The 20,706-nt window shown below is 28.7% G+C and overlaps 1 protein-coding gene across 3 annotated transcripts in view; it reads left to right on the forward strand.

Moving 5' to 3' along the window:
- Window positions 1–20,706, forward strand: part of LOC129957560 (cell adhesion molecule Dscam2-like) — a 317,574-nt gene that overhangs the window by 199,656 nt on the left and 97,212 nt on the right. For all 3 annotated transcript variants that reach the window (XM_056069919.1, XM_056069921.1, XM_056069920.1), the window contains exons 10-11: window positions 3,675–3,962; window positions 7,722–7,841. In XM_056069919.1, coding sequence (XP_055925894.1) covers window positions 3,675–3,962; window positions 7,722–7,841 — 408 coding nt within the window. The remainder of the gene's footprint in view (window positions 1–3,674; window positions 3,963–7,721; window positions 7,842–20,706) is intronic.

The following is a 20,706-nucleotide window of genomic DNA, read 5'->3' on the forward strand; positions in this document are numbered from 1 at the left end:
GAACAGTTTGTAACTGTGTACATATATAAAGCTGTAAATAAAGGAAGTGTTGGTATGCTACTCTCTTATTTGATTGGCCAGGATCAAAACGACGTCACGGTCGTTGCTCATAATAAACATTACTCACATTGACTTTAAATTATCCATTACTGGAAATTTAAAAGCAGAATAAAAAATATCACTTTGGGATTTTTGAACACGAAATTTAAGACATACACTATACTGCTTCAATTTATTGCATTAATATGAGCGTCTAGCTAACAGCAGCAAAAAGTTGTAGCAATTAACAAAGTTCTCCTTGCAAACAAGACTGAAACCGCAATAACTTATGCGCAAAACTCAGCAATCACGAAACATCCGGGTCACCCACACGAAAGTCTTTTCTTCTTTCCCATGTAAACATCAACAAGTTGATAAATTTTCAACTTTTTTATTTATCACAACTTCAAAATGACAGCAAAGTGCCATGCTTAAGGCTTCGATCGAAGTCTTTAAACCTTTCTCCCATGCAATTTTTCTCAATCAGCCGTCATATTTAAAGCTTTGGTTAGTCGACCCAAAAGCAAGCTTTGATGTACGATCGCGTGTACGTCATCTTTGTGCGTGACCGGAACGTTTTGTGCTTCCATGGGGGTGTTCATCAACATCCAAAACGTTTGCATTGAGATTTATATTCAAAGTTATCAAACATTCGATGACAGTAGTCATTTATTATCGGGGTGTGTTTGTTTGGAGTGGATATTGGAAGTACATTGCTTTGAAAGTTAGATATAGTAAGCATGTAAGGATTAATTTGAGCCAGTTTTAAAAGAAGAGATGATTCCACACTGGTTTAGGGTGTGTAATCACTTTAAAAAGAAATGCATGTTTAATGGAACATGTTGTTGAAAGACATGGAAATGATCAGATGAATTTAAATTCGATCTTATCTTAAATTCGACTACCTAGTTTCCTACCTGTCTTTAGGAAAACACGCTAGAAAAACGATCAATCTTTCGATTTCCGCGTATATTTTTCATATTATTATGAGTTTTAGAATTTAATAAATAGAGTCAAGGTCGTTTTCTGCGTACCTGTTCGATCTAAATCAGATTTTGAACTTAGCAGATGAAAGATCAACTAGTCTGGTACTGATAGTATTAAAATAACATATCACTCATAACAGAATATTGTTTATTGGCTAAAAGTTATCAGTAAATTTCAATTTTTTGGGGAAGTTACACTGCTTTTTTATAGTAACATTTATATACGTTTCATATTTTACATCTTTAAAACCTATTTTCTCAAATTATAATTCTTGATGGGGTTTCCTTGCGACAAACTTCATAAATTAAAATGTAATGCATATTTCTTTCTCAAATTTGCTATAATAGTTTTTCAATATGCTCTGCGTTTCCTGATGTAGAGAATAAATAATCTATTCATTTATAAATATTTCATAGCTGTTTAAATCCTTCACGGTGCATGAAAAAATTGAAAAAATTCATGTTATTTGTGAATCTAGCATATAGTCATGAAAAAAGACCCTCTTCAATTAAAAAAACAACTATTATCATTTGAATGATATATTTTGGCTTCATACATGTTTTTTAAATCTTTCTTATGCAGAAATTCAAAATACAACTATTTAAAAACGTTTTTCAGCAAATCCATCTTCAACGTAGTCCCACATTTAAGTAAAAGTGTTCACAAAAAAAAAAAAAGATTGCCAGAAGTTTTATAATATATATATATATTTTTTATGTTCACGAAATGTTAATATTTATCTCAATACACTCAGAGAGTGTAATTGCATTAAAACACTTTTACACCACTTTCAAATTCAAATAATTGGATTTTCCATGACATCAAATTATTTCCGTACAGAAGTTTTTAACAATTTAATTAGATTTTTAAAGCTATATTTGGCATATTATAAAAATATGAAAATAAATCACACAAAATATTTTCTTAATGTTCAAATTAGGGAAATAATGTTAAAATTTGTGTTATGTTGTGGATATAATAATTAAAAGTAAATTTATGATATGAATATAAAAATTTTCACTTCACTTAATTTACATTCACGTACGGTCTGTGGTGGCCTGGTGTTATAATCTCAGCTTTGGAAAGGAAGGTTTAAGATCCGAGACCCAATTCCACCGAAGAACCCGGTTCCAACCTTATGTAAGAGGGTATCGGGGACGTTAAATCCGTCGGGGCAAAACTTCCTCCCGCTTGTGTGGTGTGAAAGTTTGGAGAAGGAGTGCAAGCTCAGGTTTCGTCCTTGTCATTTGATGGCAGTTGAAAATTGCGAGATCCTCCCAAAATATCCCTAGTTATGATTTGAAACGGGTCGTTAATAGAATTAAACATATTTTCACGTTCACAGTTATAAGTATAAATAAGCCAACAAGTATTTCATGCAATGGTAGATTTAGTTTACAATCAAGTATATATTTATAGTCCTTGTGATAATATTAAGGATCAGAATCCAGTTCTTTGATTTTTTTTTCCTCCAGTTTTTCTGTTTACAAACAGACAGAAAGACAAAAAGATTTTAGAACTTCTTCCGAAATATAATATAATTTATTTCTAAATGGATTAAAATCATTAATACGAATCAAAAATACCATTTGAAAACCATATTAGATAAAACTAAAGAATATAGAAAATTTTTATTTTTAGAGGACAATTCTTTTGAGATTTTCTGTCATTTATGTATCATTGCTTTTCCTACAATTTGAAAGGTTTATCACCAAGAAGTTTGGTTCTCTTTACAGTAAACAAGCCGCTGTGCCTTCGACTGTGCTTGCATTTATTGTTATATATGAAGAAAAAAAAAAAAAATACAACTAATTTTCCGTCGCTAAATTTTAGAATTCTAAAATTTATCCCCTTATGATATTTTTGTATCCTCAACCCTAAACAGAATAATTAAAACAACTATTGATATTCAGAATTTTGAACAAACAATTGTTTATTTGTACATATCTCGCACATTTGTAAAGCTTGCTTGGGATTCCTACTCTAGAATGTGGCAGTATATATATAGACGTGAGAGAAATATGAAGCTTAAAGACTGATAATGTTATATAAAAAGTAGTATTTAATTGTATTAATTAGCATTGACGTATTAAAAACTCCTTAGAAATAAAAGCAAAAGTGAAAATGCCGAATGAAAAAATGTAATTTTAACTTTGGCAAAAGCTTGCGAATGGCAGATGTGATTAAATAACGCAATAGTTTTAATATTTCTTTAGGGGAAAAAAGAATAACATGAATTCTATTTAAAATAATTTTAAAAAATGATTAGAATTTGAAAAAGAATTATTTAAAAATGAAATGTGTTAGTCAAAGTTGATTTTTTTTGAATTTTAGGATGACTCTGAAATTATGGCAGAAAAACTAAAATTACCCTACCACTTTTTATCCCTTTAAGAGAGCTTAGCAACTTTTTAATAATGCAGTTAGTTACTTTAAGTGCTAAGAAACATATGTACGAAATTTCGCTTGGTTTCCTCAAGGAATGCAGAACTGTATAAGGTTCAAATAATAGGTTATTCAATTGCATATAAATTGAATAAATGTTCCTATCTTGTCTTTTTCTACCTTATTTAGTATAAATTCTAAATGAAATTAATTCTGCAATTTTTTGATCTTTCCATTTCAATTGAATATTTATTTACTTTCAGTGGCTCCTGTAATTGATGCTCAATATTTTCCTGACACAATCACAGCCAATGAGGGCGAAAGGGCGAAAATCATATGTAGCGCCACGACTGGAGATCCACCAATCAGATTCAAGTGGCTTAAGAACGGGTTTCCATTCGTTTCCACGGGACGTGTGTCAATCAATCTACTGGACGATTCATCGGTGCTTCAGTTCCGCAAAGTTCAAGCAACGGACAGAGGACAGTACACATGTGTTGCAACCAATGCAGCAACGTCGACAAATATGACATCTCAGCTCGTTGTGAATGGTAAACTAATTTTTGTTGTCGATTGTTAGAGAGACGATAAGTTTTATTATTCAGATAAATTACATTTATAGTAAAAAAAATTGTTATATAAAAAAATAGTCTTAATATGAATACTTGTGAGCTGAGAAACATATAATTACTCATTTGAATATAAAACATTATTGTTTTTCATATAACTGCAATTAAAATAAAAGCGCCACAATTATGAGAGAAACCAGCTGTCTTCGGCAACTAACTATTCTCCCACTATATTAATAGAATTGAGTAGGTTCAATTGATGAATATTTTAACAAGCCAAATTGAAAGTGTTTTACTATTAGCATAGAATCGTCTATCCATTTCTTTCGTTTTGTAGGCATTTAAATTAGATTTTAAAAATACAAATAGAGCATTTTTAATGCACACTAGCTAGCGAAATTAATCAGCAAAATTGGTTTATCTGCTGAGACTGTGGGACAATGCTAAAGTTTGTTTTGGATGAATGTAGCTTGAAAATATTGGGCGAATGTGAAGAGCAAACACAGATACTATAAGCTTTCCTATGAAATGAAAATTGGCAGAATCGGTACAATGGTTGTGTATGAAAGACTGTAAGGATTTTTTCCCCATAGAGAATCTACAGAATTGTGTATATATTATTTTAAAACTTCGATGTATTCCATTCATGGAGGCTTAATTTATGCACAAAGAATAAATGGTTTGAAATAAATCCGTCTACATCGTGGCACAAGAAAAGAATAGCCAAAGAAACCGAGATTTTTCCTTCAGTTATTTTATAATTTGATTTTTTGTAGAGATTTCTTTGACGCGAGTAAATTTAGGATAGGGAAATTTAGTTATCTTTAAAAGAATGTTGCAATAATTAAAGATTTTTTTCCCTCCAATGGGAGAACCTGCTTATTTCAACATATTATAGTGATTGTGTGGAATTTCTTAAATAAATAAAAGTGGAATAGGATCAGAAAATAAGATACCATTTTAGAATGAAGCTAATATGGTCTAAATTAAAATGAAAATTAAGAAATTAAATTATATATATATATATATATATATATATATATTTGAATTTTGTGAGCTTTCATATGAAATAGAAATTGGTATAATTGGTAGAGAGACTATAGTCATCAACTTTATTTTTTAGCTTATAGAGAATGTATAAGGAATTAGTATTTTTGAACTTTCTTTCGAACATTGTGAGGGGGTGGGGATGTAAGTCATCATGATAGAATATTTAGAGGCCAAAAGAATTCATATAAACTAAAAGCTGCAGAAATCTTATTTGTGGTTGGAGTTAGGGACTTAACTTGACATTCAATCCTCTTACTTATTTTAAAAACTAGACAAATAAACTGTAGCAGTAAATTCTGTGGCAATCAAAATAAACTTTCATTTATAACATTTTAGTTCCCTGGATTTCTTGTACGTAGAAATATAAAATCAGTAACAAACATTATAAACCAGCTACTTTGTTGTCTAGTCCCTCCAATCTTTTTTTCATTATTCTGTCTCCTCTTTGACGGAATCCAGAACAATCGATTAATTTCTCCATTGAAACGTAATGCGCTTAATATTCCAGGGCGGCGATGAAGCTCGCGGGACGACGATGCATAATTTGACCAATTGGATGCGACGCTCTAACTTCCCCATTAATTAACGACATAGCACATTAACGAGAACCGTTAAAGCGCCGCGTTTTCAGCATACACGATAAATAAATTGGTTTCATCACGCTGAAGAGTTCCGAGGGGGAACAGCTTTCCAAGCTCATAGCGACAGATTTGGTATTATCGTGTGTGGGATGGGTGGAAGGGTCGATTATTTCAAGTGTCAAGCTTTATAAATGCGTGTGTTATAGGAAATTTAAAAACTGTTGGGCTGTGATATTTATATTTGTAGTTCTATGAAAGTGAATCATTTTTAAAAGGATTCTTTTGGTGTAGATAGTGTTTGCTTTTATTGTAGAATAGCTGTATTACGCGACCAACTGGTTCGTTGGAGATATTGGCTATATTCTGTCTGTTAAATTGTTTAGATATAACTTCTCCCCGATTCCATCAAATTGTAAGACATTAAAGCTAATTTATTTTAATTGTTTTAATATAACTGATAACTAACATATAATAATTATAAACTTTTCCAGTGAAAACCAGTCCTATGATATTGTCATGCTCTAAAACATAACTGTGTTGTTCATGCCTTTTCTTGCAATTTCGAATTTTAATATTCGATTTGTCAACAACTCAAATATTAAAACAGAATCTTTTTCCTTAAGTATTAACAAAGAATGAAAATTGTGGGATGAAAATATTTGATGAACAGTAAAAACAGTTTGAATTTGAAAGCAACAATGTAATTTTTTTGTTACAATTTTGGTAAAAAATTTTAGTTGTCAAAATTTAAAAAAAAATACATAACTATTAAAATAGTATCATGAAAATGATAAATTTTGAAATTTTAAAAAATGTTTAAAATTAATTTTTGTGCTTCAATATATTCAGAAATTCTCACCTGAAATATGCCGAAATTCAAGTTATTTTTTAATTAATAAAAATTTCAATTATAATCTCAAAACATCTCTTCAATCTACACATTTCCATCATGCATGTATGTGACAAAGTTAATATCTGTAGGTCAAACAGTTTGAAGAAGGCCAGCGTAAACACACACAGATATATGTTCCTTTTTAAAATTAGCAGACACAGAAATAGAGACAATAGGGTTGATATGCCAAGATTTGTTTGCAAAAATGTAAATTTAATTTCGGTATTTTACAAATAATTAATTAGTTACTTATTTATGTACAACTAAACCTTCATTAACCCTTTAAAGGGCCATTTTTTCTAGTCATATTATGTTTAAATATTTTTAGGCTTGAAATTAGAATAAGAAAAGGGATTCATTTAGCTTATTAGATAAATTTAATTTGATTAATTAAATAATTTGGTTAATTAAAAATTAAGTAAGAAATCAAGACACATCATTTTGTGTGAGATAAAGAACTGAAGTATTTAAGTTTCTGTCTTTCTAAAAAAAATTTGTCAGAACTTATGCCAACCTACATAATTTCATACAAATATTGATAAATTTGGTGGGAAGCATACTTCCCACGGCCTTAGAAAGGGTTAAAGCCTTCTCTATGACTCATCATACTTATGAGCATCATTAAAAAAAAATCTAATGAGGAAAATTCTTTATATAATAAGCTATGTTAAATCATAGACAAAATAAATTCAAACGTCAAGTTAATAAAGAAATAAAGCTTATGCTTTTAATTTTGATGTTCGAATTTATCATTTCTGACCTTAAACAAAACTCATCTGCACAATTTTCGTCGAATCAACTCACAATACGACAGATCAAAGGAAAATTCGTTATATAATAAGCTATGTAAAAATAGTATTTATTTCCCAATTGGAAATGGTGTCTAAACTCTGGGACATATATGTCCATTAGGGCTGAAAGGGACATTAAACAAACATTAGTAACCTAGACATGCTTGAAAATCAGACATTTTTTATGTTCTTAGAGCAATAATACATGTTCGAAATAGGATGTTAAATCATAGACAAAATAAATTCAAACGTCAATTTAATAAAGTAATAAAGCTTATGCTTTTAATTTTGATGTTCGTATTTATCATTTCTGACCTTAAACAAAACTCATCTGCTCAATTTTCGTCGAATCAACTCACAATACGACAGATGAAAGTCTTCCGACAGCCTATACATCTAACTGATTCCTTTGTGCATTTATTTGCAGTTCCACCTGCCTGGACAGCAGAGCCAGTAAATACATCTGCCATCCTGGGCAGCAGTGCGTGGATGAACTGCTCCGCCGAGGGCTTTCCCACTCCCAGCATCATCTGGAGGAAAGCTAGAGGTATGGAATTCGAATATTGCATCTGAATTGCAAACGATATCAATGGAAAATTTAGTCGTGGATATCAGTTCCATGTAATCAAAGAGCACCGTTGATGTTTTAATAGAAGTTGTCTTTGAATTGTTGGAAGATTTGTTTGATATGCGATGCAAATTTAGTTGCCTTGACCGGTTATGAATGATTTATGAATTTCATATATTTCTATTTTGTGGATTATTTGTTAGTTGAATTCTATCGAAAGATTTATTGTAATTAGAAGAGAACTGGGATAGAATGATAACGAGATATCTGTCTGGAAATGTTTGAAGCTTTTACAATAATTTAGTTTATATAAATGAATTGAAATATTTTTATGAATATTATGTATGTTATCAATTGGATTTTTCCAAGTGATTTGATAGTTTGCTTTTTTATTTTATTTGTTAATTAATTCAATTTCTGAATAAATGTTTTCTAATGAATATTACCTGTTTCAATTTTGATAATTGATTTATAAATTTATATATTTAATTTTAGTAAATGTTTGTTACAGGAATACCTTTTAAGGATTTGTTAATAGTTGATATAAATAATCACGAAATATCAGTCAAGAAAATTTAGAATCTTTTTCGGCTCTTCAATTTATATAATGAAATAATATTATGAAGATTATGCATGTTGTCGTTCACTTTTTTTCAAAAAACTTTCTTGATTTCATTTTATTTACTTATTTATTTTTCAATTTCTGAATATATTTTTCCTAAATAATGTTATTTGCTTCTTTTTTGAAAAACAGCTTATAAACTGATACATTTTTGTTTTAAAGATAATTTTTAAAGCTCTTTAAGGCTTCATTTATAGTACGATAAGTTATCACTAAATATTAGTCTTTAAAAAATTGAATTTTTTTCGATTACTTAGTTTACGTATTGAAATAATATTATTATATAGATAAGGCCTATTATCTATCTGAATTTTTGTATAATTTTATTGATATTGTTCTTAAATTTCAGAATAAATATTTTCTTGTCAATAAATTGTTTGCCGTGAATCTGCATGAATGAGTTATAAATCGATATATTTTAGTTTCATAGTTAGTGAAATTCAATTAAAAGATTCAGTGATAGATGATATAAACTATAAGCTAACTTCTAGTGAAGCTTTAAGGAAAAGAGAATAAAGCTTTCACTATTTTGTTATAAAATGCAATCTGATTAACTTTTTGTTAACTATCCCAATTATGTTCTTATTAACCAACTATCTGAATTATGTTCTTATTAACCAACTATCCCAATTATTTTCTTATTAATTAACTATCCTAATAATGTTCTTATTAACTAACTATCCCAATTATTTTCTTATTATTTAACTATACTAATTACGTTCTTATTAATTAAAAAATATTTACTTGGTATTCCGTTCTAAACAAGTCTCAACAATTTTTAAGATCAAATTTTGAAGTGCAAACATATATAAGAATTATTTGTCCCTTTTTTTTTTATTCTAATAATTTTTGACATAATAAATAATAAAATTAAAGTTGTTTCAAACAAATTTTTTCAATGACATTTAAATTTTATTACCTTGCTCCTTTTTTCGAAATAAAAAGAAATGTCGTAAAAAGCGAATAAAATGTATCACCTCTATTGCATCAAAATCTCTTATGTTAAATTTAATAACATATTTTACTTATGCAAACCATTTTCATAGATTAAATGCATCTTAACTTATGCGTGATATATAATTGATATATATTGCCACATAACGTTATAAAATGCCATATAACGCTTGTGGTTCCAATCGTTACTTGTGTGGGGGTATGGAATGATTCCTTCACTTAAAATGTTCAGAGCTTCAAGAAACGACGCTACTGCACTTTTAACATGGAACAAGAGTATATTTTTTTATACAACAAAAACAAAAAATAAAAAGATTAATAGAAGATGTTGAAGTAGCTCACTCTCGAGTTGAGAAAGAAATATTAAGTTCTTGCCGGCCAGATTGCATAGTGGATAATGATACATTGATACCCACACTTGCAACTTTTGTATGCTTTGTTGTCTATGGTTTGTAGCATTTTGCCGTAATGGTGACGATGTAGAGATGTTTATATTTTAAATATCAATTTTTATTTTCGATTAATAATTTGCTGCTAAATTTGATCATAAAAACTATATGTTTCGCTCGAACCAGCAATCGCTATATAGCTTTCTATGCTTTTTTCGATATTCGCTTGTTTCAAAATCTTCATTCTGTTGGAAATATTGCGCTAGGCAGTACTTAGGAGGGGAGTTTATAAGTTCACACCAGACTCTCTCTGCAAATTTCCTCCAAGGAGAGAGAGAGAGAGTCTCTCCCCTTGGAGGAAATATTGATATTTTCATTTAAAATAGAAAAAAAATAATTCATAGACCGCGGTACTTTTACATAGTCTTACTGGTCCTTTCATACAATCGTACAGATGACTTATATATTTTAGATGTAGTAACGTATACAGAACATTTAATGGTTCAAACATTAAAAAAATATCATTATCATATATCTAAAATCATCGTTTTTCTACATATCACATCATTAAAATATTAATCTTTTTTATTCATTATTTATTCCTTTTGCAAACGGCACACAAACGTTTGAAGTGAGATACCCATTTATGAAAACATTTTTCCTGATAGGTTTTTAAATTTCCAATAGTAAAGTAATTTTTAAAAAAATAAAAATTATGCAAGTTTTCATTTTTTTTTCAAGTATATGCCTATCTACAACAACATTGAAATAAGCTATAAGTCCACGATTATAAAAAAAATTCATTTTGTATTATTTTGATAAAATTGTAGTACTTATATTTGTCAACCTTCTTTTTTTATATTAAATATAAAATATAATATTTATTAAAAATTTGTACTTTCTTCCTAATGGAATAAAAGCTTTTATATATCAAGAAACGAATGAGTAAGTAATAAAGGTCTTGTAGAAATATAAAGTTTTTATCCATAATTCATTACTTTAGCAATTTGCACACGAACATTTGAGGAGAGATTCCCATTTAGGAATACAAATGGCAATTGCCATATTCAGATGTGATTCGAAATTCAATTGCATAATAATCATAAAGAATATTCTCGCAATAAATTTATACCGACGGTAGTTTTCAACACGTAGAATACCTTCAACCAAATGGAAATTGCAATAAATACAAATAGTAGCAAATCATTGGAACAGCGTGATATAATGAATCTAAAAGAAGAATCACAAATGACTTTTTTTTGTTATCATAGACGTATGCAAATAAAGGAACATTTGCAATATGGAATTAAACTTGGTAATCATTTCCTTTGTTGTTTATATCACCTTTTGCAAAATTCTTCATTGTTCAAAACTGCAAAATTTACACTTACATTTTTTCTTAAGATATAGATTCATATTAAACAAAAATTCAAAAAGATATGGAAAAATGCCTACCACTTTTAGATTTGGTATAGTGTATATGAGTTACGTTGATGTGATTTTACAAAAAAAAAAAAAAAAAAAAAAAAAATCCTGTCCGCAAGTTGAAATACAAAAGTAGATTCCTTTTTATCTAACAGACTATTTTCAAATTCCTTTTAATCCTTAGAAAAACCAACTGGAATTATCTTCCCTAAACGTTTTTGCATACCCTCCAATTAATTCCCTCCCCTTTTCCCACGTAAAATCGTGGAATTTAAATAAGGCCACGAATTCCTTAAATGGCGTTCACTAATGCCATGCAAAGTAGTTACAAATTACAGATCTAGTAATAGGTACAAAATACCGATATTTGGCTTAAATCTGGAATTTTTATGAATTTACTTTGAGAATACGTGTTTTTGACGCCTTTTTACAGGTCCAGTTATGGAACCATTTTCTAATTATCATATTAACGATCAGAACTTTTATCCACTTTGTATTGAGTTTCCTACCAAAATATGACATGTTTATTATTCGATTTTATTTATTTATTAGAATCCCTGTCAGCAACGTTTATGTGATTTTTCTAAAATTATTCTTGATCTGTTATTTAAAAGAAAACTCAAGAAAGTTAAGTCAAGTTAAGAAAAAGAAAACTTATTTTAAAGAAAATTTTAGACGCTATTTCCGAATATAATTAAGAAGACAGAATATGCTTGTTGCATATTTTTTGACCAAGTGCGTTCAAAATTTGATAAATTAAAATTAAAGAAGCTTATTTTCTCTAACATTTACATTCACACCGATATAGAGAGAAACTCGAAGAACATTTTGCTAGAAAATTTGGCACAGATTTACATTTTAGGTTATAAAACCATATTATTTGTCTCTTTCATCTAGTTTTCTTGATTTTGGAGTTTGATCGTGTTTACAAGCATAACAATGAAAAATCATACACATTTCTAATTCTTAATTAATCCAATTAAATTAAATTAAATTTTTAATTAACCAAAAGATTTAAATTAATTTAAATTTAAATTAAAATAATTTAATTACAATTTGATAACAAATATGGGAGTTCCATTTAAAAATAAATTTCATTTTAACGTGATTAAATCCTTCAAACTGAGGATCCAATTTCTTGATGGGTCTTTGTGCAATTTGTATATCAAAAAAATAAAGGCGAAAATTAAAACGCTTGATTTGATATTTTCTAAAGTAGACAGTTTTATAACTATCATCAAAAGACTAGAAATTGTAACTATCTATTAAAACAACATATACAAACAGTAATAAATTATAATGACGATAAACAAATTCTAATTAAGGAAACCACCAACATAACATGTAAACCCAGAACTTTTCCGAGAACAAAGCTTTTAAATCTCCACCTAAATGAGAGTCTACCAACCATAAAACTTTCTCCAGAAAACCCTCGAACTCAGATAAATTTTAAATTCAAGTCGAGCGATATAAAGAAAAGATAATTGAATACATTTGGATCAAATTCAAAAGTCAAGACTGCTCCTTTTTGAATTCTTTGATTGAGAATTATGAAAAATATGAAAACTCTTAACGAGACAGAGGCCCCTGTGAATCATTTCCATCACACCATTGTTCCAGAGAAGAGTTGGATACCAGCCAAAGACAAACTTTGAATTGCCACGCCATTTCCATCATTCAAGAAGGGACCGGGACTTATGTGCATAAAGATAAACCAGAATTCTTCCGGAGGATGATAAAGAAGTTTTGTTTCTTCATTAAACAAATTATTATAAACTTTGGAATGTTAAATAAGAAGTCATAATAATGATAAATCGCCAGTAGTGATTTTGGATGCTCTGAAAATTTAATGGATAATAAATATTATACATTAAGGATATATTCACATTATTATTCATAAAAAATATGCATGAAAATGAGATATTGTGTATGGTAATATATGATAATCATAGACTGACTTCTCCAACCTACCCGAAAGCACACGAAAAAACTTGAATGACTAGACCGCCGCGACAGTAACTCTGGCGGGAACTGTGGTTGAGCCCTAAGGATCATCACCTGCAAAGGTACAACCCTTCCCTAGAGAAGTATGTTCCGTCATCGATGGGAGGCAGCCACCCCCACAATTTCTTATACCCACAAGAGTGGCGAGAACTAACCAACGTGCCAGAAGCTTGTCATCCTCATTTACGAGGTGCCCCCCCCACCTCTGAGAGACGTAATATATTGCAATAATAATTTTCATCAGTTGGAATTTAATTTCAAAAAGGGTATTAAATCTGCTTTATTCAGATATTAATAAAGAAATTCTGCCTTTTTAATAAAAAAAATCTTATAAACTTAGGGATATTGAATAAAAATCCGCAGTGGTCATAATTTGTCTGTAGCAAATTTAAATTCGTAAATTAAATTACCTAAATTAAATTAAATTTATAAAAATATCCTATAATAAAGACAACTTTACATTGCGATATAAAAAAATATTTCCGTGAAAATGGAATGCGGTACCTTGAAAGATATTATTAGCTTGTTAACTAAGCATTTGAAATTTCATTGCAAAAATCATATTAAATCACTCTTGCGCAAAAAAATAATAATGAAGCCTTTAATAAGTTATAAGTTTTGAAATATTTAATCAAAAATATAGAAGCTACTAAACACCATATTAATGATTTAGATTTCTACATAATTCATAAAGTCCCTAGACATAAGATTAAATTACGTGTATTAACAATTATATTGTAAATATAAAAATATATAGAATACTGTTTCTAATTGATAATAATAATTCGTAATTTCATTTTAAAGGAAATTTATCATATTTCCATGTATATTAATTTTTTTCATAACATTTTAAGTTTAAATTTAAACTAATGTGAAAATAAATCATCCTTACTTTATAAAATAATAAAAAAAAGTTTTATTTCTTCAATAAATAAATAATTATAAATATTCATATATAGATTGTTAAATATTGAATCACATTTTATAATAAATTATTAGTAGAGAAATGTCCTCTTAGATTTGAATTTGCTTCGTAAATATCGTAAATAAACAAAAGATTTCTTTAAGAAATAGTTTCATTAAAAAGTAAGATATAATGAGCTAAATGGTAAATTCAGTTTCATTTGCAACAGGTAAGCTCTGGTTAAATTTTTTTAATAAGTTAGACTTGCTTGTAAGAAGATAATGAAGTCTTTATTTTTATTAAAAGCTCAATTTTAATTTATCAAATTTTAAAGTTATCGGACTATTTTCAATCAAAATCCCCATTATTTTAAATAATGATATTTGGAGCAATATCTCTCTATTTTCAAATGATATTTATTCAAAAACTTGATATATAGTACAAATATATTTTAAAATTCAATTATTTCTAACGATTTGAAATCATTGATTATATTTTAATTCATCATTTAAAATCACCATTAGGTATCATCATTTAATAAAAGAATAAGTCACATCAAACATAAATTGCTTCATTAAAGGAGTATAAGAAAAAAGATTGAATGAAATGATTAATTCAGGATGAAAAAGGATTAATCATTTCTCTAAAACTAATCGAAATTGATCTTTATATGACATTTAGATCAAGAAGTTATTTGGGATAGAAAAGCAGAAATGCCGCTGCATATCTTCATGCTTCTGTTTATAATTTTAAAATGCAATAAAATTTTCAAATTTTCAAATTATTCTTTATTGAAATGGACTCTGAAAAACTTTATATTGGACATTTATATAGGGGACTTTAAAAAATTTGATTTAAAATATCACGTTTTATGAAAATTTCATTAATTCTGGCTTATCATTTAATATACGTAAAATAGATTTAAATTTAAGCCAAACGATTTTGTTATGTATTTTTATGTAATTAGAAGCCAAACGATTTTGCTTCGACTGTTCATATAATTGGAAAGAATTTTATTCATCGTTGTTTTAAGATGTTTTGATGGATTTGAAATAAAAGAAAGACAAATTCGAAATATAATAATACTATAAAACTTTAGATTTAATATTTTTACTTATATTTTATTCTTACATTTTCTTAATTATATAATAAGCGATAACGCACACACAGATTATCTCTATGTAATATCTTCTCACTATGCACGTGTGTAAATACAGTAAATTAAAGCACTGAAAAGTATTATAGTGAAATGTAATTCAAAATTCTTTAAAAATGTATTAGAACAAAAAACTATGAAAATAAAATTGGTATCATTGCAAAGTTTATTTTTTAATTGTAAAAAGTGCAAACATAATTTCTAATCATAAAATGCTCCGAATTTATTGGCGGAAAAAGTTTAAATATAGATTAACTTTTAATTAATTTTATCCCTTTCTAGCATCATAGAAAATATACTTACTACCAAACTAATCAATCTTTGAATATTGTTATTTTGTTTTGCATAAATTCTTACAATTTTTTTCTGTGAAACAGAAGCCCATAGCTTTAAGTTTTTCTAACAACAGAAATTTCTTATGTCTTGATTTGTTTTTTGTTTGTCCTGGCCACGGCACTAGAGTTGGCATGGCTCAATATCCCAATAAACATTTTCAGAAACCTAACTGACTCTCTTCCTGTACGTCTCGGAGCTGTCCGCTCAAAGAAAAGTGGTTTTTCTGGATTTTGACAGGTGGTCACATTAATGTGACTGGACCATGTAGATCTTTCACGTAAATCTAGCATATTTACTGAATATATCATACAATCTTTGGCCATTTTGTTCGACGATTAATTCATGGTATAAGGCTAATAAATAATTACCTGAAAACTGAATATGCATTTTGGACACACCTTTTTCTAACAGATGTAAATGAAAATTAACATAGAATTTCAATATTAGGTTGAAGATCAAACCCGAATTTCTTTTATTTACGTAATTTTGTTTACATGCATACAAAAATATCGATTGCTAGTTGATGAATCCCTTTGACAGATTTTTGTTCGAAATTTGATGCATCTATAATAAAATAAATGATGCTAAACAAAATTTTTATCTGTCTAGTTATTTATCCTGTTTGTTTGCATTTGAATAAACGGATACTTAGACTCTCCTGCCGAATGGATTTTGTTTTCAAAATTCAATAAGAATCTGCAAATTTGCTATTAAGTCTATATATCAAATTTTAGTTGTTCAGTTTTAAATTAATTTTTTAGTTAGCTTTTATACAGACAGACATAATACAAAATGTGATCTTTTTTAGACTCAAAGAGTTCTGAATTGTGAAGATTAGTTGAAATCTCGCGTGTTCGATTTTTTTAGAAGTTACAATCCTTTGGACACAAAAAAAAAAAAAAAAAAAAATGCAAAAATAAATAAATAAAAAAATACGTGAAAGCATATATACAGAGCTTGACTTTAATTTTTATTTTATTTTTCAAGGGGATTAAAATGTTTTATCTTTGTTTAAAAATCCTTAATATCATTAAATAAATCATTATTCTTTTACTAATTTATTACTCTCGCCCTAGAGTAATTCGTGGCTCACTATAAAATTTAAATACTTGCCAGAGTTTATTTTAACAAGTGACTTTATATACAAACGGTCATACATGACTTTCGATTTTTGAACGCAAGAAATAGATATGAAAGGGAATCATAAGGTTTTCGACTGGTAGTTAGCAAATGCTCCTTTGCATTTCATTACTAAAGTTAAAAAATGTTTCTTTATATTTGTTTACTAAAATAAACAAAAGTCTCCCTATATAATATAATAGTAACTCAAATCGGTGTCCGCTAAAAGAATAACATCATTAAAAGTATCGACCAAATAATTAAACTAAAATTTCAAATAAGTTTAAGTTTTTGCAAATGTGTAGCTGCAACATATGTTTGAGACGACATATCCTCACTGAAATCGGCACAAAAACAGTAAAAATTGCAAAGAATTTCATATATATTTTATATCATCTGACAGTATTTGAAATTTACTCTGTATCTACTAAACAGTTTGGTAAGGATATATGAGACGGAATATTATTTTAAGAGATCAATCCATCATCTATAATATTTCTGATAAAACTGGGTTTTTTTTTGTCGTAGTTTGATGCCGATATATTTTTCGATGATCTTATAACTTCAACAACGATTTGTCATAAATAACTAAAGCTAGCAAACATAAAATATTACTTTTCTTAAAAACCTGATCTGCATTATTTAACAAACTTACTCTTCTATTATAAATACTAATCATTGGGATAGAGAAATTACACAAACTAGATATATTCTAAAAGTGAAATAAATGCGTATATTTAAGGCAAAACATCCTTAAAGAATTCGGTATGAAAATTCTGAAAGTTACGTCAAATCTCAGGTGCACTTTATGTTACCTGAAAATATTTCAAACGTTTACACTGTGTATATCCTAGTTTCTAGGACAGGTTTCAAAACGAAACATTATCATAAGAAATCGATGCATTTGATTTTTCTTGTCACAGTTGTTGATAAACTAGTTTGGAGGACTTTTATAACGTCACCAAGGATTCATCATAAATATCGAAAGTCAGCAAACATAAAACATTACCTCTCAAAAAAACTGGTCTGCATTACTAAATAGATGTTTATTTGAAACGTTATTCTAAATAATAATAATTTGGAATAGATAAATTATACATCACATATGCTCTAACTCCGAGACAAATATGGGTATTTTAAACAAAATAATTTCAAAGAAGTCAACATGAAAATTCTGAAAGTTACATCAAATTTCAAGTGCATTTTATATTACTGAAAAATATTTCAAAGTTTTCCTCTGTGTGTATCCAATAGTTTCTGAAACAGGCTTCGTCACGGAACATTAACATAAGAAATCGAGGCAACGCCGATAATATATCTTTTTGATAAGTTTGGTTTACTTGTCATAGTTGTTGATGAACTAGTTTGGATGACTTTTATAACCTCACCAATGATTTATCATAAATATCGAAAGTCAGTAAACATAAAACATTACCTCTAAAGAAACCTGGTCTGCATTACTTTAATAGATGCTTATTTCTAACATTATTCTAAATAATAATAATTTGGGATAGAGAAATTATACACCACATATACTCCAAATGTGAATCATAACATACATGACACAGTCGCACAGTTCAATGCGTATGGATCCATTGTGCATAACTTACTTTAAAACAGTTGGGTCCACGCCAGCCATGGAAAGACAACTTTATGTTTCAGAAGCAAATGCAATGAGAAAGATTTGTTCTCCCGTTTCCCATTTCCCTTCTTTTTTCCCTTTTATCTTTATTCCTTTTAACTGGAATACTGGAAAAAAGGGAATTGAACCGTGAAAAAAGTAAAATCACTTAAGCCTTGACGTTTTTATCGTAGTGAAATGATGTATGGTTGTTGTTCGCAGTAATGAATTCTTCTCTGATGAGTCATATATAACGTATGATTTGTCGGGTGGTGTTTATTTGGGGAAGAGACGGCGAAATTACTCGGGCAGAAAGGTGACAGAGCAAAGGTTAGATGCTGTCCCATTTGTAAAATTGGTAATTTTTTTCCCCCTCGCCTTTAGAAAGGATAGATTATTTTGTTTTCAATTAACAGTTTCTAAATTGGCTAGATGCCCTTTTTATAGATTATACACTCAGTTACTTTAACAGGATCAATTATTTTTTTGAAAGTCTGTAATTGCTGTTGCCATTCAAAGAATAATAACGTAATTTCATATCGATTCTAACATTTTAAACTTCTCTGTGATGACAGGTAGTTTATTTGTTGAATTTACATATATTGGATAATGTTCATATTATAAATCATTACTTCCTGGTGATTTATATGAGCGCTCTATTGGCTACAACTTTATGAATGTCTCTGAGAATATGGGTTTTCGACAATAATATTATAATTTGTTATTAACATGAGTAAATTCGCTAGATGCCCTTTTTTATAGATTATACACTCAGTTACTTTAACATGATCAATTATTTTTTGCAAGACTGCAATTGTTGTTGCCATTCAAAAAATAATAACGTAATTTCATATCGATTATAACATTTTAAACTTCTCTGTGATGATAGGTAGTTTATTTGTTGAATTTATATATATTGAATAATGTTCATATCATAAATCATTACTTCCTGGTGATTTATATGAGCGCTTTATTAGCTACTACTTTATGAATGTCTCTGAGAATATGGTTTTTCGACAATTATATTATAATTTGTTATTAACATGAGGTTTCTATGCTTTTGTTATATGATTTCTTTTAAAACACTATTATTCACTGGTTCTCGCATGATTTTTTAAAACGTATTTATTGGTTGGTTTTCATACAACTTTTTTTTTTAATATCATTTATTCACTGCTATAAGATTTTCTATTAACGTATTTTTTTCGTTCATATCAATGGCAGAGAAAAGAATGCTGCTTTATTTATAAAACTGTCTCTTTTTATGGGGGGAGGGTTCATAAATGGCAGCTAGCTTTATTTTTACTAGTTAAAAAAAAAGTTTAAATTATCCAAATGATAATTTTTTATCGATTTTACTTCAGTAGCTCTAGCGTGATCTCCAGTCCTTTTGTATAATTTAAGTTGCTGCCATTCAATGATCTAAAATGATATAGGAAATGCTAGTAACAGTTTAAGACTTTCAATAAAACTGAAGGTTTCGTGTTTTTAGAAACAGCTTATTTTGTTTTCAATTGGCAGTTACTAAATTGGCCAGATGTCCTTTTTATTGTTTATACACTCAGTTATTTCAACCAGATCAATTAATTTTTCAAGTTTTTAGCTGTTGCCATCCAAATAACGATAACGCAATTTCATATAGGTTATAACATTTCAGCTTAAGGCGGGGATAGCCTGGTTGGTAGGGCATTGGACTCCTATCCCTTGGGTAGAGAGTTCGAACATCTCCGGCCGAAGACTCTCCGTGTATAAGGTGGCTGGAGCACGTATAAATCTGTCGTGATCACAAAGTCCTCCAAGTCACGAAAATACCATTGGAGTCGAGAAAATAACACTGGGGGAGTGGTTCAGTGGTGATCATTCTCTGATTAGGGTCTAAATTACAATCTGTGGATGAATGAATGAAATCCACCCCGTAAAAAGGATTGTGGCGCATGAGTAGCAGTCTTACTCTTAGCCCTAGATTTATCTATTGAGACGCTAAAAATTTCGGCTTAAAATCGCTGACATTGTCAGCGGGCTTGTTTATGACAAGTGCTGTAAGAAACAACAACAACAAACATTTCAACCTTCTCTGTAATGATGAGGTGCAAGGTGGTAGTTTATTTTTTGAAATCATATGTATTGAATATTAATCATATTATAAATCATTATTTTTTGCTATATGATTCCTTGTAAAACAAACTTATTCCCTGATTGTTATATGATTTTTAAAACACATTTATTGGTTGGTTGTTATACAATTTTATCACATTTATTGGTTGGTTGTTATGCAATTTTATGACATTTATTGGTTGTTTATTATACAATTTTA

The sequence above is a fragment of the Argiope bruennichi genome, chromosome 11, assembly GCF_947563725.1.
Source record: "Argiope bruennichi chromosome 11, qqArgBrue1.1, whole genome shotgun sequence".
Classification (NCBI taxonomy): Eukaryota; Metazoa; Arthropoda; class Arachnida; order Araneae; family Araneidae; genus Argiope; species Argiope bruennichi.